General features: G+C 29.2%; 1 protein-coding gene across 1 annotated transcript in view; it reads left to right on the top strand.

The window, feature by feature from the left end:
* The window catches only part of Octbeta2R (Octopamine beta2 receptor), a 300,943-nt gene that overhangs the window by 241,175 nt on the left and 33,016 nt on the right, over positions 1 to 26,752 (top strand). The window contains exon 2 of the mRNA XM_065516130.1: positions 224 to 2,125. Coding sequence (XP_065372202.1) covers positions 1,230 to 2,125 — 896 coding nt within the window. The 5' untranslated portion in view covers positions 224 to 1,229. The remainder of the gene's footprint in view (positions 1 to 223; positions 2,126 to 26,752) is intronic.

Below are 26,752 nucleotides of genomic sequence, written 5' to 3'. Positions count from 1 at the left end.
CATAGATATATATTTGTTGAAATTATGGACATAAGCCGAATATAACACTCTTACTTGTTTTCGTTCAGTTTTTGTTCACTGTGTTATTAATATTTAAATCCCACACTTGCAACACCCTGTATTTCAACAAAACAAACCCCCACCGATCGAATGAATATTTTATTGTGGTGAAATCAAACACATTTATTTTATTTCTGATTGTATTTTTCCTCTGTTTTTTTAGAAAATAATGGCAACGTCAACGGAAAATACAAATAAGCGACAAAAACATCACAAGCAACAACAACTACAGCTACAACAACAACATATTCATCAACAAATACAACAACATCAGCAGCAGCAGCTACAACAACTACTAAGGAAAAGAACTAAAATAAATTTTTAAATGAAACGAAAATAAAATATTTAAATTTAAAATAAAAATAAAACTAACATTATATTTAAACAAAAAACGAGTGTAAAAGAATTAGAAAAAAAATATCAAAAACTTGTGGGTTTGTTGTTTTTCGATCAAACACACTCAAAACAAACGAGATGTCGTGTATGACCACGACCTCGACCATCATAAAAATGAGGAAAAAATTTCTCCAACACTTTTTGCTAAACAAAATATAAAATAAAAAGAATAATATTGTTTTTATATATATTTTCAAAAAATTAAATAAATATAAAAATTAGTAACAAAAAAGAGCGACAACAAGTCAGAAAAGAGTCCAATACGAATTATTATTTTTTTTAAAAGAATCTATAGAAAATTTGAAGATCTTGTGATTTGTTGCTTTTGGTTTAATTTTGTTTTTATTTTTTTATGGAAAATCAACGCTTCGAACAAAAAAAATTTGAAATTGAGTCCTCAGTCGTTTGAACGGCATAAAAAAGAACATCGCGCGAGCGCTTCCAACGTGAATGTGACGAAAAGTGATAACGGTAAAAAAATATTTTTAAAAGTGAAAATTTTTGTTTGTAAAAAAAATAAAATTAAAAAAGTTTTCCATTGAAAAAGAAAAAAATACGAAAACCAAGTGTTGTGAATTAAATTAAGTGAAAGCTAAATATTAAAATCAAAAATATGGAAAATAATAAATAAAAATCTAACAAGAAAGTGTTAAAGTGAGAGAGAATAAAAGATTTAAATTTAATTTATTTAAACAAAAAAAAAATAAGAAATTAAGTAAGAAGCAAAAAAGTATCATACAAAGTTAAAATTTTTTAATAAAAATATATTTGTAATGTCTACAAAAACCACAATAAAACCAACAACTAACAAAACGTCAACCAAATTAACATCACGTACAAATGTAACAGCAATAGTGGATACAAACGAAGCAGCAGCAACCACTGCAGCAACAACATTACTAAATGCAGTATCAGCGCCACAAGAACAGCTAGCAACAGCAGCAGCAACTAAAACTCCAAATGCAAATTCAACAATTGCAAAAAAGTCATTAAAACACAATGTTTTAAGGAAAACGAGGCGGCAAAGGCCATACGATAAAACAGAAACAACAGCAGACACAACGACAACAACAACAACACAATCACAACAATCACCACCAACACCCCAAAAACAGCAACAAAGACCACGACCACTAATTACAACTACATTTGCAACAACGACTACATCATTAACAGCTGCCATTGCCGCAGCTCTATTGCAAACGACAAATGCTACCACCGCTACACTCACCGCCGCCCTTCAAACACATGCAGCTTCCACCTATGAAGTTGCTGGTGCATCATACTCATCGTCACCTGCCGCCACACACATACCACCGTCATTATCGATCGATAGTTCCCTACAATATCCCATGGCGGTTTTGGACGGCACTTTAGCCCAAATGGAACCGAATGCAACCACAACACATTTACTGCATAATGCAGCCATTTCCACTGCCACATCTGCTTTAGCTGCAGTAGCAAACTCAACACTACTACTGGATGATGATGGTGGTGGCGGCGGCGGCGCCGGCAATGGTGTCGGCGATATGGGTACGGATGTCGACGGTGATTGGTTCGATGATGCTATTTTAGCCTTGAAAGCGTTTGTCATGTTATTTATAATAATTGCCGCCATTTTTGGAAATTTACTTGTTATTATTTCTGTGATGCGTGTTAGGAAATTAAGGTGAGTTGGATTTAAAAAAAAACTAATTTATTTAAGCAGTAATTAATAATTGAAACAAGTTTAAAATATTTTTAAGAAATTCATTAATAGTGTAGAATGAGGATATCTGGGGGTCGATTCTGGTTCTGTGAAACGGAGAAATGAGAACTTTTCATATTATCACAATTACACAAATCCCGTTCTTCAATTTGTTTTATTCAACTTTTTCTTTTCATATGAAAATATTTGAATTTATTTATAATTTTTTCATTATACGAGAATCAGAAACTCTATGAAAATATGAAAAAACTTTTCATTTCACCGTTTCACCGAACCAGAATCGACCCCCTGGAGAGTTGTCACTGTAAGAATTGTCAACAATATATTTTTGATTTTTATGACACTCTAAGGCGTCAGACAGATGACTGTATGTGTAAAACACTCTCACTTCTCACAACCGAAATTAAAATTATTCTAAATAGTTCTAAAGGACCCATTGATTTTGCCTAAAAAATCTAAAATTTTATATATTTAGTTACAAAACATTTATTTTGATATATATCCCACTCGCATCCCACTAAGCAACCAAAAACCTCTTAAAGGAATGGACTTAAAAGCCAAACATTTTTTGTCTTGATTTACAAAATATTTATTTTGGTAGCTATCCCTCTAAGGAAACAAAACACTCTTAACGAAATGGACCTAAGCTTTCTTTTGAGCAAAAAAATAATTAAAAAAGGGTACATTTTGGAAAAATAAAATTAGATTTTCAAAAAATCAAAAATTTTATGTTTTGAGTTACAAAACATTTATTTTGATAGATATCTAACTCGCATCCCACTAAACGACAAATTAGGTCTTCAGGGAAAATATCTAAGGGTTATTTTTGGAAAAGGGCCCATATCTAAACTATTTGGGACACTTTTGCTAAGAACAATAGGTAATAAGTTACATGGATGAGAAAAAGCACCTGCTTGGCCAAAATGTCAAATTTTACCCCCTCTGACTCAGAGAGTTCTCGACCGATTTTGTTGACAAATTGTGTCTGAAATACTATCCAATAGAACTTGATGAATCTTCATGCAAATTTCATACCGATTGGAAGACATAGATTTTGATTCACTTGACATGAAATCCTCCATATACATAAGTAGTTTTGGTTTTGTCAAAGGCTTTGCAAAAATATGTCAATTGTCTGATAAACAAATAAAAGCATTCTTTAATATTTATTAATGTTTTTCATTACTTTCCTATTTTCTTTTTGTATTTGTAGTTTTTTCTTTATTTTCTTATATTTTTATTTTCTGGCATTCTGATTAAACAAATTTTTTGTATAAAAATATTATTTAAAACAGACAAAAATTTTACTGAATCAGTAAAACCAAGAAATTCCAAAAAACCAGAATCAGTGAAATTTGTTTCTGTTTTAAACAAATATTTGTTTGAAATTGTGTGTAAATTCAAACAACATTATTAATCAATATCATATTTTTATACCCTACACCACCATAGTGGGGAGGGCATAATGCGTTTCTGCAGATTTTTGTAACGCCCAAAAATATTAGTCTAACTCCCACCTTAAAGTATACCGATCGACTTAGAATCACTTTCTGAGTCGATTAAACGATGCCCGTCCGTCTGGCTGGCTGGTCGGCTGGCAGTCTGTCATAGCTCCCATATAGACCCGCTTCCGAAAATCACTTTAACGTGCATAAATCGCTTAAAAATGTTGGTATATACACAAAATTCAACACAGTTAACTTTAACATAAATTACAGGACCTAATTTCATGGTGATCGGTGATTGGACATAGCTCCCATATAAGGTCCACTTCCGAAAATCACTCAAAAATATAAATTATTTAAATTTTTAAAGAAAAATGTTTTTGCTCTTTTACTTAGTGTAGGGTATTATATGCTCGGGCTTGACCGACCATACTTTCTCACTTGTTTTAATTGAAAAAATATTCAGGGTTATTCCTGTTCTCACTATCACCATTCACCTTATTTTTGAAAGCACAATTACAACAATAGTATCTAATTTTGTCAGAATTTCTTATTATACCTTAATTATATAATTTTGTAATTATGCTTTCAAAAATAGGGTGAATGGTGAAAGTGAGAACAGGAATAGCCATGATTGTTTTATTTTTCAATTAAATTTTTGCAAGATCTCTTGTATGAATTTACAAATTTGGTGAAAGGTCCTAATACAATTTTTTATTCAACGTTTTGGCTATTGTTAGCTGTGAACATTTCCCATCTTTCTGGCATCATATGGATTCAGAGCCAAAAGCTCATCTTTTGAGGCCAATAACGAATCAAGACAATTGTTATTAATGTTCTTTCATATGATTTTGTTACAATATTTATTGTTTAACAAATAGATAATTTTTTGATGAAATCGCTCATATTTTATGTCCAATATTGTGTGAAAACTAGGCCAAGCTATGGTGAAATTTTAAAATTTGTATATTCAAATATGTATTACTCGAAATATAAGTAGCATAGCCATTATATTACAATCCTAAGCAAAAGCTTTAAGAATATATCTTTGACTATAGACAAACCACAAAAAATTCGAAAGCGTTTAAAAATTGTGCTGAGGTGAGGGCTTTAGGATCAGTTGGCAAACAAATTAACTCGAATACCTCTCTGCTACGCTCTTGAAAACTTCTTCATGACAATCAGGTCAGACAGTTAGAAATGACAGAATTATTTCCAAAAGGTTTTGATACTGCCCAACTGTGCTACCTCTTCTCTGCTACTTTATCGAAATATTCTTTATACTTTAGTCAATCTCTTTTAATTTTTCATAAGTAACGAAATGTTGCTTGCTTTTTTTGTTCGGGATATGTTTTTTTTCATATCAGCACTTTTTCGCATAATCTACACTCGCGAACGCTCCGCGCCACATTATGAAAATTCACATAAAATGTTTGGTATGGTTATTATAAGCAGTAACTTAACTGACAATAAACCATAATTTAGATACAAAAACTCAGCATAAGAACAATAACAAAACCAAAATGAACAAGTAAGAGAGCTATATTCGGCTGTGCCGAATCTTATATATCCTTCACCAAATTATACTTTAAAATAAATTTTTTTAAATATTTTTAGGTAAACAAAATTTAATTTTTTTTTTAATTGTTTTTCAAAATTTTTTTTTTTCGATATTGTTTTTTAATTTTTTTTAAAAAAAGTTTTTTTCAAATTTTTTTAAAATTTTTTTTTTGAAAAAAAATTTACGACAATAAAAATTGTTTGATGAAAAAAAAATTCTGGTCAAAAAATATTTTTCCCGATTTTGACCCATTGTAGGTCCAACTTACTATAGCCTTCGTTGCAATGGACTTTGAAGTATCTATCATTTTGCTGATTTTAAATAGCAAACTTCTCGAAAGCATGTCTGACAGAATTATTGAAGATTTGGATCCCGAAGATATCTGGGGTCTTCAGAAAATTGATTTCAACAGACGGACAGACAAACAGACAGACGGACATGGCTTGATCGACTCCGCTATCTATAAGGATCCGGAATATATATACTTTATAGGGTCGGAAATGAAAAATGTTGAAATTACAAACGGAAAGACAAACTTATATATACCCTTCTCACGAAGGTGAAGGGTATAAAAAGGACCAATGGGCATGGCACCTCCCAGACGAAGTCAAAATGTATTAATAGCTATCGAGCGAAGCCGGGACGGTCAGCTAGTATTATATAAATTTGATTTTTTTTTAAATAATGTTAGAAAAAAGTCATTTTGTTTAATATTTGAATTTTTGCTCCCGGTGGACTTCTGCATGGAACTATATGCGAAATAATCCTTCAAAACTCAGATACACACAAAATAAATCCATCATATTGTTTTGAAATGAAAGTTATTAAAGCTAAATAAAACATGTCTCAATTAACTCTACTCCCCCTAATTCAATATTTTCTGCTACACACTAAACAAACTATTTGTATGCTAAAACCTCTAGAGACACTTTTTGTAATAATAACAATTTTAATTGCAAAACTATTTTTCAAATAATTTCCCTGTCACCCTCCAAAACATTTGAAATTCTAAAAATGTTTATTATTTCAATTATCTCACCTCTACAAACAATAAATCCATAATTAATTATTGCTTCATACATTTTATGGCAAAATGACCAACAGACAGACAGCAAACAAAACAAAAAAATAGAAAACAATTAAAATGTTGAATATGTAGGTATTTTTTATTATTACTAATCTAATATTTAATACCCAACTCATTCATTATTGTCCAATTAAAAATACATTTAAATAATAAATACAAAATACAAAAAGAAAAAAAACTGAAATTAAAATTATGAATGACAAATAAAAGCCAAAAACAAAAAGCTGCAAAATAAATACTGACATGACAATTAAAATGATAATTACGAGAGTCAGCAAAAAGTAGAAAAAAAGAAACTTGCATAGCAATTTTTTATTCACAATTAAACTAAACAAATTGTAATTAAATTATTAAAAAAAATAAAGAAAAATATGCTGAAAAGGCAACTTATAAAAAATAAAACATCAAACAAAGTTTATAAGGTTTTACTTTAAATTAAAATTTAATAAAATTTCAAGGAACAGAATGAAAAAGAAAATAAATTCCCAGCAAATAATTAACGACACTTTAACCAGACTTTTTGTCGTTTTGCATACAAATTTGGACATTATTTTTACGTTACTTTTTATCTTCTTCTATTGTTTAATGGAGGCAATTTCCAGCTTTTCTGTTTTCATGTCATCTCCAAACTGTATGTAGCATCCATCCATTAGCAAGGTTAAAATCATTTAAAATAAATGAATTTATGCATGTGTCATGAGGTAAATTTTATAGTGTTTTTATAGGAAGTAAAAATGTTTTTATTTAAACCATAATTTTGTTGTTTTCAGTTTTGGTTGTCACTTTCGGTGGTGTGACAAACGATTTGTGCACAATAAAGACACTAATTAAATGCGTTGGCTGCTTGTCATTAATGGGTTAAGCGAATTGTGAATATTTTGACAACCCAACAATGTACAGTGGTAACGAACGGTAACGAATTATATAGTAATATTTATAAATAACAGCAAAAACGGCTTGACTAACCACTATATAGATTTTTTTTAAAAAAATTTTGAGTAAAATTATAAATTATACATACAATTTTGTGAAAATGAGCGAATTCACTTAATTTTGAATATATTCGAAAAGATTTTTATGACCGATACCTCATTTTCTTCCTATTATAAGTGGCTTTGCAATAAAATAATAAGTCTGAACAATTTCTACCGTTTTGGATTTTTTCATGATTTTTTAAAACAAAAAAATTTGCTATTTTTACGTAAAATATATATTTTTTTGCTTCAATTTATTATTATAACTCCGAAACTAATGAACCGATTGAAACACAATATATATATTTATACATAGTATGGGGAAAATGCTTTCAAAATTCAATCAATCGAAAGAAGAACATTTACTTCAAAAATTCAATCAATCGAAAGAAGATCATTATCTACTAATTTTATGTATATCAAAAAAAATTTTTTTTGTTAAAATAAAAATCAATTGTCGTTCGTTGGTAATTGCATCAGTTGAGAACGGCCGGACCGATTTAGACAATTTTATTTGGTAAAATGTTGGTCATAGTCCAACTTAGGTTTTTACGGAATGAAAAATTGACCACGCCCATTTTTACGCACACTTTTTTCGATATATCTAAAATTGGAAAATGGCTATTTGGCTAATTTGTTTTTAAATGTTCGTAGTAAAATTCGTAAGAAAAATTTACCACGCCCACTTTTTTTCGATATATCCACAAAAGTTTTTTACGCCCAATAATACGCCCCCTTATCAAATGCTGTAAATATGTGACCAAAGGTAGTGACAAGGCATCTGGAAAATGGTTGATCGACCGTCATCTACAACATTGACCAGATTTTTTGATATGTGTCAGAATGATAAATTTGGCCGAACGCTGCTATACTCCGAAATGCCAGTATATTATACTTGGAATCAATCGTCAAAGAAAATTCAAGGCATTCCAGTTCCAGGTTTCCCCTAATTATTTTCCAACGACACATTAGTTCATCCGAGACCTAAAATAGATTTTTTATATAAAAACTAAAAAAAATATCTAAATTTGCTAATAACTTCGCCAATAAATGTTTAATCAAGAAAAGAAGCTTGATCTGTGATCACTCATATTTCTGAAGAAAAATCGATTTTTTATATAAAATCTCAAATTATCTAAATTCGCTAATAACTTGGCCAATAAGCGTTTAATCAAGAAAAGGAGATCGATCTGTGATCATTCATATTTCTGACCAAAAAACTATTTTTTATATAAAAACTCAAAATGTCTAAATTCGCTAATAACTTGGCCAACAAGCGTTTAATCAAGAAAATGAGCTCGATCTGTGATCACTAATTTTTCCGACCAAAATTCTATTACTTATATAAAAACTCAAAATATGTACATTGATTTACATGTATTCTGTTGTTGCAAGACTTAGGTTTTTGACAAAAAACTTAATTTCTTTGTCCCTCAGTAGCGCTTCTATGTATATTTTATTCTATGTCACTCAATACGTTCTTTTTTCTTCTTAACTATTTTTACCCTTTTCAACCCGCTTCTCACAAATCGAACACAAGCATTTTTTTAACTTGGACAGGACAACATCTGTCGGGTCAGCTAGTTGTGAATAAATTCGAAAATAATCCATCGATATTTATGGTCGATATTTCATTTTGTTCCTATTACATGTGGATTTACAATCAAATAATACGTCTAAACAATTTCTGCCGTCTTCAATTTTTCATGAGTTTTTTAAAACAAAAATTTGCTATTTTCACGTAAAATATAAATTTTTTAGCTTCAATTTGTTATTATAACTCTGAAACTACTGAGCCGATTGAATCACAATATATATGTGGAATTATATGAATAGCATGGGGAAAATGCTTTCAAAATGCAATCAATCGAAAGAAGAATATTAACTTCAAAAATTCAATCAATCGAAAATGAACATTATCTACTAATTGTATGTATATCAAACAAAATCTTTTTTTGTTAAAATGAGCGAATTCACTTAATTGTGAATAAATTCAACAATAATCCATCGGTATTTATGGTCGATATCTCATTTTGTTCCTATTACATGTGGCTTTATGGTAAAATAATACATCTAAATAATTTCTGCCGTTTTCGATTTTTCATGATTTTTTTAAAACAAAAAAATGATCTATTTTCACTTAAAAAAATATTTTTTTTCACCAATTTGTTATTATAACTCCGAAACTACTGGCCGATTGAATCATAATATATATGTGAAAATTTAAGCATAGCATGGGGAAAATGCTTACAAAACTCAATCAATCGAAAGAAGAACATTAACTACTCAATTTTATGTATATCAAACAAAAAACTAAAATTTTGAGAAAATGAGTGAATTCTCTTAATTGTGAATAAATTCGTAAGAAATCAATCGATTTTTATGATCGATATCTCATTTGCTTGCTACTATATGTGATTTTGCGATAAAGTAAAGAACCGGAAAATTTTCTGCCGTTTTCAATTTTCCATGAGTTTTTTAAAACAAATAAATTAGCTATTTTCACGTAAAAAATATATTTTTTGCTTCAATTTGTTATCGCGACTCCGAAACTACTAAGCCGATTGAAACACAATATTAAAGGTTATGTAAATTTAATTTTTCTAAGTTTATTTTAATAATATCGGACTAACGGTTTTAGAGCTATCGATAATTATGTGAAGAAACGTCAAAAAAAATTCACAATTTTACTTAAAATTAAAAAAAAAAAACTCTCAATAGACTTTATAATTTGGGCCACATTTGTACTACTGGAACCCCAATACATCAAAATTGTGTAGTGGTTTAAAAAGCCTCTAAATTTTTTTCAATTTTGTTACCCTGTGTTATTTAAACTAATAGAGAGATCTGGGGGGTTATTGTGTAGTTCGTTTCGAAAGAAAATATTTTCGAATTTTTATGTATAAAGCTTCCAAATTCGAATGATTTTCTTTCCAAATCGAATTACACAAAAAGCCCACTGTACTTTAGAATAGTAGTAGAAATTTTATAAAGATTTCTGAATATTATTTGCCATCCAGCTTGTAACTAATAAGATGAAGTAAAGATTTTTAAGTTTTGTAAAAAATACAAAGCCTATCATCTGTCAAACTATATTAATTTATTATTGGCAAATTCAAATCTTTTGTGAATTTTTACACCATACAATTCTGGATTGGCCTCACTGTGCATATCCGCATAGATATGCAACACAATAGACCCCTAAATTTTGCTAACAAAAAATACTCATCGTGTACACCAATTCACTTCAATTATGTAAAAAAAAGATAATAGCGGACTACACAGCATAATAAAAACACAATAAACTGAATAAAAAAATTTAAGAGAAAAAAACAAAGTTTTCATAACATTTTGTATCTACAAATTAACATTTTAAACTGTTTTCCAAAAATGTTCCAACAAGAGGTGTGTGCGCGCTAAAATGTTAATTGAATTTACACAAAAAAAATGTTTTGAGCTTTTTCTCTATCTCGCTCTCTTTAATTAAAGTGGATTATAGAAAATTTATTTAAATTAGTTTTTATGTACGAAGAAAAAAAAAAATTGCAAGTAAAACTTTTTATAACCAAAAAAAAGTTTAATCAATGTTGTATTGTTTGCAGTTTATATGCTATTGGGATTCATATATAATTGTGGAAAGTTGTTAGTTTTTGTTTTATTTAAATTTAAGTTTATACAGCATAAATTTTGGTTATTTTGTAGGAGTTTAATTAAAAAATACTGGTTGTATTAAAATTAAATGGTAGTAATATATGTTTGAATAGGGACGAAACGAAAATGTTCAATCAAAAAAGTCACTCTTCTGACTATGATAACATTTGTTATATGGTCACAAAAGCTTTTGTTTTAGAATCTATGAAACGGAGCTTAACTATACATTATTATACCCTACATCACCAATGTGCTCAGGATCATTTTCTGCGTCGATTAAGCGATGTCCGCCTGTCCGTCTGTCCATGTAAACCTTGTAATCAAACTACAGGTCGCAATTTCAAATATAATTCCATAAAATTTGGCATAAGCTTCTTTAATGTCCCAAGGATGAAGAATTTTGAATTTGGTAAGAATCGGCCTATTATTTCTTATAGCCCCCATATGATTGCCCTATCTGAAAAAGTCAAGCTCTCATAAATATTTTAGTTAAATAGATATCCAAACCAAATTCAGCACAAATAAGTTTTATGTAAACCGAATTCGTATTACGATCGGTCCATAATAAGCCATAGCTCCCATATAAATCACTTTAACTTGCATAAATCTCTTAAAAATGTTAGTATTAAAATAAAATTCAAAACAAATAAGTTGTATATATACAAAAGTCGTGTTAACAAATTTTATAACGATCAGTCCATATTCCTATATAAAGCTCACTTCCGATAATCGCTTTAACTGATATAAATCTCATAAAAAACGTTGGTGTTCAAATAAAATTCAAAACAAATAAGTTTCACATACACAGAAATTTTAAAAGAGAACTATTATAATCATTTTATTGGTGTAGTGTATCATATGGTAGGGCTTGACCGACTATAATTTCTTACTTGTTTTTCTGACAAAATTGCAAATAATTTTTAATCCATGGTCTATTTATTAGTTAAAGTTTCCTAATCTTGAAAAGTATAAAATTATTATTGAAACGAACAAGAGCTTTTTGATTTTTTTTATAAAAAATTTAGCTTTTGGATTTAGTGTTGTATAAATGAATTGTTCAGATCCAGCACTCAATCACCATTAGGTAGAAAGTTATAAAGTGTTAAATTTTGAAGCTAACATTTTCGTGATTTTAAATTTTTATTAGATTTTTAAAATTTAGACGCCATAATTATTCTTCGTTTAAGACATATGCTAATGATGTGCCCTCATTAACCCATTAACGCCGAATGGGCAGAAACATTCCCAAAAACTTAGCCTTTTTTTAGAAAATTCTATTCAGAGCCAGGTAAGAAGTATCGCTAATCCTTTTTTCATTGATAGATAAAGGAACACTACTTAACAAACAAATTAGTTATTAGGGTCATTCCTGAGGAGGAATCAAAAGCCTAAAATCGAAAATTTTACAAATTCAAAAAATCTGAACATAAATGGCTTTTGAAAATTGGGGGGAGGGGGTGAAAATCCATAAAACCTCTTTCTCCCTGATAGCTTTATATATCCCATATTTAGAAACAAATATTTTCATATGGGTATGTCTACTTACGTGGACTACAGGTATGTTTTAAAGGAGTGGGTTTTTGAATCGTTTATTTCAAAAACCAGTCAAGCAACAAAAAATCCAAAATTGAGTTATTGGGCGATTACTGTTTTGAAAACGTAAATGCGTCGTTTAATGCAAACAAATTAAATAATGTCCCCTATTGTGGTGAATTAAAGTCGAATTTTTGATTCACTATAATCTGTTTTTCATAAATGTTGTTAGTCTCAATAAATATCCTACTACTTGGTTGTGTATGAAGAGTTTTATGGGAATATTTTTCAATGAACTACAACGGAAGCATAATGCACTGTAGAACGAGTGTATGATGACGAATATTTATTTCAAAACAAATATGAATATGAGATCATTTGTCATTTCGATTTTGAAATTCTTAAAAAAATAGAATACTTCGTATGAAATTTATTGTTTTGTTCAGGATTTCATGTCAAGTGAACCAACTTTTGAAATCGATGTCTTCCAATCGGGATGATGCAACAAAGTTAGTCCCATTAGATAGTAATTCAGACGCAATTTTTCAACAAGATCGGTCGAGAACTCTCTAAGTTAGAGGGGGTCAAAATTTTGGCCAAACAGGTGTTTTTTCTCATCCATGTAACTTCTTACCTATTGTTCTTAGCAAAATGTGTCCCAAATAGTTTAGAAAGCAATTTCTTCAATATTTCAAAAAAAAAAACAAAAATTTAAAATTTTTTTCCGAAATCAAAAACTTTTTTGTTTTTTTTCATAATGGGCCACCCACACCACACTAAGCAAACAAAAAGGTCTTCAAGGAAAATATCTAAACTTTATTTTGAGCAAAAAAAAAAATTTAAAAAATGTCTAGTTTGAAAAAAAAGTCAACAAAGTTTTTGATTTAGACTTTGGATCTCCATAAAAGAATTCAAATTTTGTATGACCATGAAGATCCTGTATATCAAGTATTAACTAAGGCACCGGACGTCTTGTCGAACAATTATGTTTACCCCTAATAATATTTCGTAGCTAACAATTTTTTCCTTGAGGACATTATGATGCCAAACAATATCTGTAAGATGGAGGAAAGGTTTAACATAATTTTGTTATGTGGACTTATGTTCATGAATATCAAATAATCATGAGAGCAAACTTCAAAAATATTTATTATTACTTAAATTGTTGCCAACCCCCAGCAATTCTATACATAAGCTGACTTTAAATTGAAACCAATTTTCAATTAGTTATCCAAATTACATAATTATTACCTCATTAAATTTGTATTTAACGTTTCATGATTATAAAATTTATAAAAGAGAAATTAAATAATCAAACAATTTCTACGAATTTTCTTAAGGCTCTTGCTTTTTTTTCATAATTCCAAGTATACATTTTTATTGTAAATATTCACATCCATATATTAAAATCCAAATAAATTATAATCGAGGTGTTATGCCTCTTATCCCTATTGCTTAAAACCCATCATGTCTGTAGTATGAAATATGTATGAGAAAAATATCTTATTCTTATTAAATTCCTTTAAGGCTAAAATGAATAAATTTTCAAAATATTTTCCTTCAACAATAACGTTTAAGGTGCATACGTACTTAAATATTTACCACAACAAAAACTAAACTAATAAGAAAGAAATAAAGGAATCTAGAAAGTAGAAAAGAAAAAGAAAACATCTTCTTCAGGCAGACTGATAAGTATGAAGAAAATGCCAGAAAAATATGAAAAAAATAAAATATTTTATGGATTTCAATAGATGGAATCAACATCAGACAGCATGACACCTTGCGAACTTTTGAAAGTGAAGGTTCTTTATTTTATTTTTTTTTATACACATTTTTTGGAAAATGTTTTTGTTGCTGTGGTTTTGCTATTTTATTAAAACACGCGTTGATTATATGGTAAGTTTATTGGATTAGGCTGTTTTTTGTGCCAAGACAATTTTGGAACATTAAAGCTAATGGAAAAACAACAAACAAAATCCCAATATTTTTGTGTGTCACTTGTGAAGGAATGAGTTCAAGAGCATAAGATGAAGTGGGCTAAAATAAAGAATTAGGCCATTATTAAACGCTTTAGTGGAAGGGGGATTAATTCAAATAGAAAAAGTGGAAAATTTTTAAAAGTGTTTTCATTGTCGATACATTTATAAAAAATAACTAAAGTTTGAGGTTTAATGTACGAAGTAATGTAGTACATTTCCATTCCGATTTCATTGTTAATCGTTAAAACTGTCGTATTTGAGGTTCCAAGAAGCTGCTTGTGTTTTCGCAGATTTGGGGAGCATAATTCTTCAAATATCGCGGGATGATAATAGAATTCTTTCTAAAAAATGGAAATCAAAAGGAAAATACTTGTTTTCTATTTAATTCAAATCTTGTGTAAATTTTGGAAAACCGTTTTGGTTGTAGGGCTGATTTTGCTAAACACTTTTAAACGCATTTATTACTTAAGCTATTTTGTTCTATTGGGCGCAAAGGTTTTCTCCAAAGTGAAATATTTGGCTGTGCCGAATCTTATGTACCCACCATCAACATTGTTACGTTTTAACCTTTTCAAAACGCTGGTTTATTTCCTTTAAATAAACCGGATACTTTTGATTGCAAATAAAAGACGTTTAGTAGTTTGAAAATGGTAACAAATTTTTATTTATTCAAATGTACAACAACAGAATTAAATAGTCACTCAATGTTTTTTTTAAACACGTTTATAAATTCTCAGAAATACAGACACTTTATAATGTACACGAATTCACTTGAAAAATACAGCACACTTTAAGGTACTCAGTTGATGTTTATTCGAATAGCGTCTCTGATAAAACTGACTCACGACTTCAACCTCAACCACTATTTATAACACTGCCATCTGCACTCTAGATTGTTCTTTAACTGTCAAAATTCGAATATTCTAGATCTTACTAATACATACGCCAACTGTGGTGTACTTTCTACAATGTTCTTTAACTGAATATTCGAATTCGAATACAGCGTTGCCAACTTACGATCAAATCAACTGAAAGCTTTTACAGTTGATTTGATATGTTACAGTTTGCTATTACAGCACAGTTATTTGAAAGCATTATGCTACTTTTAAATCAGCCCTTAAAATCGTTATATTTGATTTCAAGTATAATTTCGTAACAATATATAACAATAAAATACTTTTCTGATATAGGGGTTATATGAGGTGGCGGGTCAAATATGAACCGATCTTCACAGAATTTGGCAGAAAGATTTAGGTTATTGTATATGTCCAATATAATTACGATATTAACCCTCTAATGCTGAAGCATGCCAAATGCAAATAAATGCAAATATAACTGATATTTCATCTCAAAAACTTTGAAGCTTTTTAAAATAATTTAAGTGCTTTTTTTAGCAACTGTGGGTTAATGTACAACAAATTGAGACTTTTTAATTGGAACAGCTGGTCTGAATTTTTTTTTTACAGTGAGTCAAAGTTTTCATTTTTTGTTCGAAGGTAGCATTATACTAATTGAAAAAAATGTTGTAAGTTAATATCTGAAAGAATTCTTATTGTCACAGTTGTATTGTGGAATTTTAAGGGGATAATTTTTGTGGAAGATCTTAACCCTCTATCTCCTCTCTTTAGGGGTCAATTTGACCCATTTTCGAGAAAATCCAAAAAAGTCCATTCAAAGAGGACATTTAATGCTTCAAATATTCCATGAAAATTTTTGTCAGAAAATTAAAAATTAAATAAAGTCCTTTACGCCTAATTAGCAAAATTACATACATATTACTCGGTTCTCACATTTTTCAAAAAAATAGCCAAAAATCCAAGTATAACACGAATGAGCTGAAATTTAAAATATATAAATAGTCCTTAAGGAAATCTACAAAAAACTTGCATATACACTGAATCAATTAAGTCTCCGTACAGAAATACTTGTAATATAAACTAGCAATTTATGGTCACTTTTCAATACATATTTAAACATGTTTTTAATTAATTTTATAAAAAAATTTATGAACTAGAAATCAACATAAAAAAATACAAACATTTTCATTAAAAACATAAAAATTTACATAAATTCAATAATTGTACTAAAAGTATCAACAAAAAAGTCTCCGTACACTTGACCGTTTTAAGACGAGGAACCCCAATATTAAAATTAATTGCATTTAGTATGTGGTAGGTCCTCCTTTCTGAGCAATTGCAACATTTAAATGGAATGGACCAGCTTTGTTGTTGTCAGGGAATGCAAAAATAAGCAAATTTCAATGGATAGAAATAAAATTATTATTTGCCTGCAAAATTAAGGAAAAAAGTCTAACTGAAATCAATGATATTGTAAAAAGACCACGCTCTTCCATTCAGTACGTTATTCAACAGTGCAATTTTTTATAAAATTAATTAAAAAAATGTTTAAATATGTATGGAAAAGTGTCCATAAATTGCTAGTTTATATTACAAGTATTTCTGTAACAAGTATTTCTGTAGACTTAATTGATTCAGTGTATATCTAAGTTATCTCTTTTAGTTCAAGAGATATTTAGGTGTATTTATTTATTATTTTTAATTATGCTCGATCTTTTTTGGTTTTTTAAACTAAAACTTTGACCAACTGTATAACAAAATTCAGACCAGCTGGACTATAATGGCCTCTCAGAATTAAGGGGTCGTTATTCTGTTCCAAAAATGTGTTATTATAAGACAATTATGAATGTTCAAATAATTTTCTGAGGGGACCTTACATGTGGCAACTGTTGCTCGATGTTCACCATACTTTACAGTAGAGTTTCGTGTTCGGTTTTAATCGAAACCGAAATCGCGTTTTTTCAAGGCCTAAAACCGAAACCGACAATTATTCTTCGGTTTTTACTTTTAATCTATTTTCAGTAGAAAAATTAATAATTTAGAAATGAAAAACTAACTTTTTCATCCAAAGATTCATCCAAGTATTTCCTGACAATTAAAATTCAAATGACTTTTTTGTTTTTAACAAAGACTTAGTTATTTTCAAATATCCAATAAAAATATGGAGTATTAGCAGACCCAGTGCGCTTCGCCAACCCAATTAGAAGAAATAAATTTGTACTATTAAGTCTCCCTTTGTGAATTAATAATAATTCAGGATAACATGTCTCTAGTTTCAAGTTTATTGGTTCATTGTAATGAGAAAACGTATTATTAGAATTAAAAAAGTACCATAAAGACCCATATTCCCACTCAGCATCATGAATGAATAATTTCATATTTCTGGGCCCATTATTATTGAAAATACAAAAGAAATGTGGTACTAATGTTACCCTTTGTGAATTCTAACTCATTCAGAATCATGTGTGTCTAATTTTTAGGTTTATTATTATAAAATATTCCAAAAGTACTATTACCATAAAGGAATAGTACCATAGCCAACTATTAAGCACATAAGTACCAATTTTCCACAATTGAACACCCCGTCAAGTTTGAAATCAAAGTAATTTCCTGATTATAGGTTCAATATTATAGAAAATTCAAAAAGTACCATTTTGAAGAACGAAAAAATACTCCTTAGTTTGGATTAGTTCTCCTTTTTTGAATCATAAAACGATTGAGCCCCCTATTCTTGATTATTTCTTTACTGAGAAGCATATTAGCCAACTTTTATATATATAAGCTAACTAATTTAATATATTAAAAAAGTACCATTAAAAGAAAATGTACCAATTTTCCTTTATCCTCTTGAACACCCGTCAAGTTTGAATTTTAAATTTGTATAGCATTTCCTATATTATCAACTGTTTTTGTTTCCATAACACTTGATATTTCATAAATTATCACAAAACCGACCGAAACCGATCGGTTTTAAATTTTTTAAAACCGAAACCGCGGTTTTGAAATTCTTCGGTTTTTTGGAAACTCTACTTTACAGAAAAATTTCAGAGAACTATTCGTTCAAAATTGTATCAAGATTGCCGCATAAGCAACATTTGTATGACTGCTCAAACAGTATTCCGGGGGGACATTTGTATGGGAGCTAGGAGAAATAATGTACCGATATTGCCCATTGCAATACCAAACTCACTTTATCAACAAAGAGTATCTATGGACAATTTCCACAATTTACTCTTTAAATAAATGCAAAATATCTGTGACCATGTAAATCGTTTTTAATGTTCCATTGACCAAGTACTGTGAAAAGTACTAAATTGCAGTATGCTGAAATGGTTGATGGTGGTAAGGTGTATAATTTAGTTGGTATTTTGACTGCAGAATAAAACGAAAACACTTAAACTCAGCAGCTTACACAGCCCAACAAAGTCTATTGTTTGCAATGGTGTTGCTTAAAAGGCGCACTTTCCTTTCATTTTCTTATAATTTCTCCCCTCTCAGCGGCGAAAAAAAAAATTTAACAAAAAACAAGATAATGACAGATAATGTTTTTCACTAGTGGCTGGAAAATCTTCAAATAAAAAGCATTTTTTCTTTTGTTCTAGCAACATAGAAAGTGTGGAAAATTTCTGTTTGCTTTTATTATGTTTCAGTAAACAGCACAACTAAAGTAATAATGGAAATCCTGTAATATTTAAACGTTTTTGCTTTCTGCTTTTTTGCACGGCTTATTTTTTATTTATATAAATTTTTTTGTTAAGCCTTTTTTTCTTTTTGTTACGGTTAATAAGCCTACTTACAAGGTAGAACATTTAAAATGTTTAGATGTTTATAAAAACAAATGATTTTTATTACTATTTTAACAAGGATTCGGGTTTTTATTACAAAAGTTGTATGTTTTTTACCTGCCCCTGTTTTGCGATTTTACGCTTAATAATTTATTTTAATGTTTGTTAACATATACTGCATAAGCAACATTAATTACTACAAAGTATGTTTCTTTATTTTTGCGTTTTGTATTCCAGTTTTTTTTTTGCAGCCTTATTTTAGAGAAAAGTACAATTTATCAAGTGGAATTTTATTGGCCAGTGTAGCGTAGCGTATGCGCAATATTATAAATTTATTATGTAAATAATAATCATAAAAGTAAGCATTTCAACATTAAACGGCTGTTGTTTGTGTTAAAATAAGCTTAAATATTTACTTAAATTACTTTCTAAACCATAGATTAACATACATAGATCGGAAACTCTCATGTCAAAGACCTAACTCAGTTGTTAAAAACCTAGGTGCTGAGAATTTAGTAGTAACACAAACTATGTGAAAATATAAATGTGTAACATTTTTAAGTAATTTTTAGTTTTTTTTCTAGTTTCCGCTCTATGTATATTTTCTCTATATATTTTATAGTTTATTTTTGAGCAGGTTGCAAAAAATGTATGTATGAAATATTTTATTACATCATTAATGGATAAGGACGTTACTTAAAGATATTTGGAAAAGTTTTAAATAAGAGCTGGAAGGCATTTGTATAACATAAACGGTAAACTATTGCAATTATAGATTGCACTCAAACTATTATATAGGTAAATTCAATAGAATGTTCATTTTAATAACACGGTGATACGATGGAAAAAATACATGGAAAACGACCTAGCGTAGGTTATAGGGCTTGCTGAGTATATTAGAAATTGTGTCAAAAAATTTCCAAAACACCCTCAAATTCTGAAGTTATTCTGTCCGTGAACTTATCGATTTGTAACTCAGTCAGTCTCTGTCCGATTTTAAATTTTTAAACGGGGTTAAAATGAAAACTGATTACGCTTTAAAATGTCGTACATTTTTTGATACATTTGTTAGTTACAAGTATTGTTTTTGTTAAGAATATCTAAAAGAAAAACAAAATTCATCAACATTTTTGATTTTAATCGCTTTTCATTGCTTATTTTGATATGGAAGCTTATACAAATTTATACAAATGTATTAAGGAAATTTAGTTCTTAACAAACCATCGTTTTACTAATTCAAATCGGATGAAAATTGTAAAATTTATTAAACTTTTCATTAACACCTTTTTTTAGTATTTTCGCCCCCAGCCCATATGAACAAAGAAAACAAAAAACTATAAAAAAAATTGTTTACAATTTTTAATTTACAAGGTAAATTTGTGGAACTTTTTTCGAAAAAGTTTAATAACTTTTGCAAGTATAAACCGATTTTAACAACTAATATCTCATTTTTGTCTACATAAAATTGTCTATAAACTAATGTACAAAAAAGAATAGGGTTTCATAGACAAAAATTAAAATAACTATTGTTGAATTTGAAAAATTAGGAAAAAATAAAAAAAGAAAGCCAAACTATTTACAAAAACTTAAACAATTTCTAGAAATATAGATCTCATACATACATTTTATGAAAGCTTAATTCTTTGCCTAACCATAATGGTTTAAAATTTTGAAATCAGTCTAAAAATGTGTGAGTTGGAGGTACTAAAGTACTACGACCTACCCTAAAACAGTTTTTTCAAAATAACTAAACATTTTGAGGGTGTTTCAAAATCTTTGAAAACGGTTTTAGTATGTACTCATCTAGGCCTACAACCTCCACTAGGTGGCTTTTCAAGTTCTAACAAAGAGTGTCATTTTGTAACAGAGTGTAATAATCATTTCATTTACTTGGAACTGGTTTTAAGACAACTATGATATTCTAGAACGAGGCTAGTCAGAACCACTTCAGATTCTTTCTTGACAGCCTTTACTTTTAAAATACATATCGCTGGCTTAACATGCAAATGCTCTAAGTCCATATTTTAAAATTTTACAGGAGAGACAAAAAACATTCAAACTTTTTTTTGCGTAAATATTTTTGAATACTGTAGACGCATATTTGTTTGTATTTTTCTTTGTTTTCTATGTGCAAAAATGATAAAATAAGTATTTGCAGAAAAAAAAGGTTTTTTGGACTTAGAGCTTTTTCTATTGCTTAGTTTGTATTTTTTGATGGACTTAGGTCTGTTTCTTAGAACTTGTCTTTAATTTCTTATTTACTAGTTTTTATATCTGGATTACTAAGTCATTAATATACACAATATGGGTATCTAATGATAGAAATTTCAAAGTCCATTGCAACGAAGTATATAAGGCTATATTAAGTTGGACCTACAATACGTCAAAATCGAGAAAAATATATTTAACCCGAATTTATTTTTAGTCAAAAAATTTTTTTCCCATAAATTCTTGTTTTTAATTTTTTAAAAATTAAAAAAAAAATTGGAAAAAACTTTTTTAAAAAGAGCACAGCCAAATATAGCTCTCCTACTTGTTTTTCACTAATAATTTAAAAAAAATTTAGAAACTTGAAAAAAACAATTTAAAAAAAAAAAATTGGAAACGTTTTTTTTTTAAATTTTAAGAAACAATTTTGAAATTTTTATTTTTAAATTTTGTATACCTAAAAATATTTAGAACTTTTATTTTAAAGTACAATTTGGTGAAGGGTATATAAGATTCGGCACAGCCGAATATACATAGCTATAATGCGTTTGTTTAGATGTTTGTAACGCCCAAAAATATTAGTGTAACACCCACCTTAAATTATACCGAAAGACTCAAAATCACTGTATGAGTCGATTAATTTTGAAGACATTTCGATAAAATGTGGTATATACACTTTTTTAGGCCCAAGGCTGAAATCGGTCCATTATTTCCCCTAGCTCCCATACAAATGTCCTCCTTTCATGCCGGTCGGTCTATAATTAGTCATAGCTCCCATATAAGGCCCGCTTCCAAAAATCACTTTAATGAGCATAAATCTCTTAAAAATGTTGGTATACACATAAAATTGAACACAAATAACTTTCATGGAGATCGGTCCATAATTAGTCATAACTCCCAAATAAGATCCTCTTCCGAAAATAAATTATTGAAATTTTAAAAGAAAAATAATTTTGCTTATTTACTTAGTGTAGGGGATTTCTAACTTGTTTTAATATATGTCATTGAACAATTTGGCAGAAAAGGTTAAACTGTACTTTTTATAGGGACTTAGAGATTTTTCTTGTGATAAATTGTGATAAATTGGACTAAGCGCTTTTCCTCATCAGTACAAAACAACAACAAAAAGCGAGATAACTCAAATTTTTTTCTTTGTAATCAATGTATTTTTACTTATTGTACATTACTGCATTAAAATCTCAATTTCTTAAAAAAGTGGACTAAGCCAGCGATATATATTTTCCACTCTAGAAATGTGAAAAAAAATTGTAGTAAATTCTCATGTCGCCAAACTGAATTTTTTCTCCCCAAAAGCCTAATAAAATCCCTACCATTGTGGAAAAATCTCCAAGACTGACAACTCTATCAAGTGTCAAAGTGATACTCTTTCTTAAATTGCAAAACTTTACTGTGCAAATAGCGGAAAATTTAAATCTTGCCCTATATATCTTCTATGTTGCGAATATTATTTTCTATGGCTTTTTTCTCTTAAATTGGGTACGTAAAGCAAAATTAATCACCTCTGTGTAGCAAAAACCTAAAGGATTATACTCCGCTTATGCAAGAGTAAAGGGGAAAAGATTATACAAAGAATTCTAAACAATTTTGTCCTAGAAATACAGAAACATGTTGTACACAATTCTAGCAAAAATTGGACAAATATTTATGATAGAAATGTATTGAGATTATTTCGCATGAATTTAAGGATATGTTGGGCTGTTTGAAAATTCGTTGTAAGCCTCTTCGATTTTGTCTTTTACCTACACGCAGAGAAAAAATATAATTGGGCATGGTTACTGTAACCATTTATATAGTGTTACAAGTTTTTTAACTATATTATAGTCACAGTAACCATTTACATGATTGTGGTAACCATAATATGGTTAACTTACGATTCACATGATTGTCTCAACCATATATATGGTTACAGTAAACATATATATGTTTGTGGCAACCATATTTATGATGAATAATTTTATCATAATATGTTGTTCTCAGATTATGATAAGCCTTAAGCCGAGAGCACCATAATATGATAAGTCCTTCATCATATAAATGGTTGTCACAAACATATATATGTTTACTGTAACCATATATATGGTTGAGACAATCATGTGAATCGTAAGTTAACCATATTATGGTTACCACAATCATGTAAATGTTTACTGTGACTATAATATAGTTAAAAAACTTGTAACAATATTGAAATGGTTACAGTAACCATGCCCAACTATATTTTTTCTCTGCGTGTAGATCTTACATTTTAACGACTACATTTGGGTTAACTCTTTGCGGTTTAGTGGTCACTTTACTAACCACCTGTTCTGTAGTCTTTAAAACATAGTTTATTGGCATCTATTGGCATTTTGCTAAACAATTATATTTCTTGATTCTTGATATTTGCAAAACTTTTCCTTCAGGAAATATATTGTAAAAATCAGTTTCTTTAAAAGACAAATTCAATAAAAATAGCACAGAGTGTTTATTGTTCATCGGATTCACTGTTAATTTGATATTTCGTTTTTTTAGAAAATTTAGTCAAAAATATTTGATTTCCAAAAAATGTATGCGAAACGAAAATTTGTATCATAATTATTTTTATTGCTAACCACCATGGTTAGTAAACTAACCAACGTTGCCACAAAGAAAATATTTTTCCTACCAACATACACTCTAAAACCTACCAAATTCTGTCCTATCCTACCAAAAATTTAATTTTAAATAAATATAAGCATTTGATTACACAGGGCAACAAAATTATTTTGTTGCTATTACATGTGGGTTTGTCATAATGCAATAAATCTGAACAAAAAATTTAATATTTTTATATAAAAAATATTTTTTTTTTTTTTCAAAATTCAATCGAAATAAGAACCATTACCTACTCAGTTCTATGTATATCAAACAAAAAAGTAAAATTTTGTGAAAATTAGCGAATTCACTTAATTGTGAATAAATTCGTAAATAATTAATCGATTTTTATATATGTCGTTAAGTTGCTATTATATTAGGGTTTGTCATAAATTATGTTTTCGTTCTGCAGCAGCAGAACTATTTGGAAATGAAAGTATATTAAAAATACTATCACTATAACAGAGTTCATTGAATCCATCTTTAAGTGTGCTTACATTTTCCCGAACAAATTTATGTGAGCATTAATATCTAAAGATATATCACTTAGCCGAAGCAAATTCCATTATTTATGTGGGAGCAGTGATTTAAGATTGTTTTAAAGCATACAATTCAAAAACAGCTTCCATCTTTCTCCTGCAACCAATCAAAAAGTTGAATCCACTCACTCCTAAATTTCCGCTTTGTTTTGCAACTTTATTCACTAGAAAAAAGTAAAATTATAGGTATTTTATTCATATTTATTTTCTATCATGTTTGGTTTTCTCCATCAGCATCAATTGCCAGTCTTGGAGATTTTGAAAGACATCTAAAAATACTACATATTTTAACTATTAAATAAAATTGTAAAAAAAATAACTTTTTTGCCTTTTGTTTAAGAAATGCAAGTGCTTGTTTACATTTAATTTGCACTGACACTATGATGTTGATGTTTTTCATATAAATGCAAAGATATTATACATTTAACGGCGTTAAGTTCAATAATCAGGTTTTTCCAACTATTTTATTTCACACATGTTTTTTATTTGTTATCTTTAAATTTAAAAACTATAAATTTTAAAAATATTAGTTGTATTTCCTACCAAAAAATTAAAAAAAAAATGAAAAAACCAACCAAACTACCAATCGTTGTACTTGTAAATAAAATCTACCACTTTTGGTCCAATTGGATCAAAGCGGCAACGCTGAAACTAACCACTATCTTCAACAAAAACCCTTGGAATGGGATGGTTTTTTATGTTTTGATTTCCTTTTCTTACTTTTTATAATAAACTAATCTTGATGAAAGTAAAAATTCAATTGTTTGGATTTTAAACTTATAAATAAACAAGTCGGTCAAGCCCGTCCATATAATACCCTACACCAAGTAAATGAGAAAAATATTTTTCTTTTAAAACATCAATAATTTATATTCGTGAGTGATTTTCGGAAGTGGGCCTCATATGGGAGCTATGACCAATTATGGACCGATCACCATAAAATTAGGTCGTGTGATTTATGTCTATATAAGTTATTTATGTTGAATTTTGTGTATATACCAAAATTTTTAAGTGATTTAAGCACGTTAAAGTGATTTTCGGAAGCGGGTCTATATGGGAGCTATGACTAATTATGGACCGATCGTAACAAAATTTGGTGACATGAATTTTGTATATATAAAATTTGGAGCGAAATTTGTTTAGATACATACATAAATTATACATTTATGACCGATAAAGTACAATTTCTAGAGGACATTTGTATGGGGGCTAGGTGAAATATGTACCAAATTTTATCGAAATATCTTCAAAATTGCGACCTGTACTCTGCGCACAAGGTTTACTTGGACAGTCAGCCAACCAGCCAGACGGACGGACGGACGGACGGACGGACATCGTTTAATCGACTCAGAAAGTGATTCTAAGTTGATCGGTATACTTTAAGCTGGGTGTTAGGGCGTTACACACATCTGCACAAACACATAATACCCTCCCCACTATAGTGGTGTAGGGTATAAAAAGCGTGGCTGAAGGAGTTAATGGTATATTAATATTGATGAAATTACTTCAAATAGATACACATAAGAAAGTATGGTCGGTCAAGCTCGACCATATAATACCCTACACTAAGTAAATAAGCTTAATAATTTTTCTTTTAAAATTTCAATAATTTATTTTCGTGGAAGATTTTAGCTAGTTGGTCTTATGCGGGAGATAAGACCAATCATGGACCGATCACCATGAAATCAGGTCGTGTAATTTATGTCTATATAAAAATTATTTATGATGAATCTTATGTGTATACCAACATTTTTAGGAGATTTGTACACGTTAAAGTGATAATCAGAAATGGGCCTTACATGCGAGCTATGAGCAATTATAAACCGATCATCATAAAATTTGGTGACATGAATATAAAACTTATTTGGAGCAAAATTACTACATAACTATAGAAATTAATGACCGATAAAGCCCAATTTCGGGAAAATATTTGTATGGGGGGAAGGTGAAATAATACTGGTCTATTCAATAGGCTTCGTCCTTAGGTCCCTTGTACCAAATTTAATCGAAATATCTTCAAAATTGTGACCTGTACTCTGCGCACAAGGTTTACATGGACATCCAGCCAGACAGACGGACATCTTGACTCAGAAAGTTACACACATCAGCAAAAACGCAATATACCCTCCTCACTACGGTGGTGTAGGGTATAAAAAAAGAAATCAAAGTGCTATAACCAGTCTACTAAACATATTTTTTAAGTAGTTCATCTTAAATCCATTTTACTTTAACCAACAAATAAATTATTATCCCCTGAAATTGCTTTAATACTTTTTATTTGCTAAAATTAAATATACAAAACTTTTGAACATAAACATCAAAGGATTAATAAAGCAAT

Source organism: Calliphora vicina, chromosome 1 (assembly GCF_958450345.1).
Source record: "Calliphora vicina chromosome 1, idCalVici1.1, whole genome shotgun sequence".
Classification (NCBI taxonomy): domain Eukaryota; kingdom Metazoa; phylum Arthropoda; class Insecta; order Diptera; family Calliphoridae; genus Calliphora; species Calliphora vicina.
Note: the sequence above shows the minus strand (reverse complement) of the source record. Positions and strands in the feature narration are given on the sequence as shown.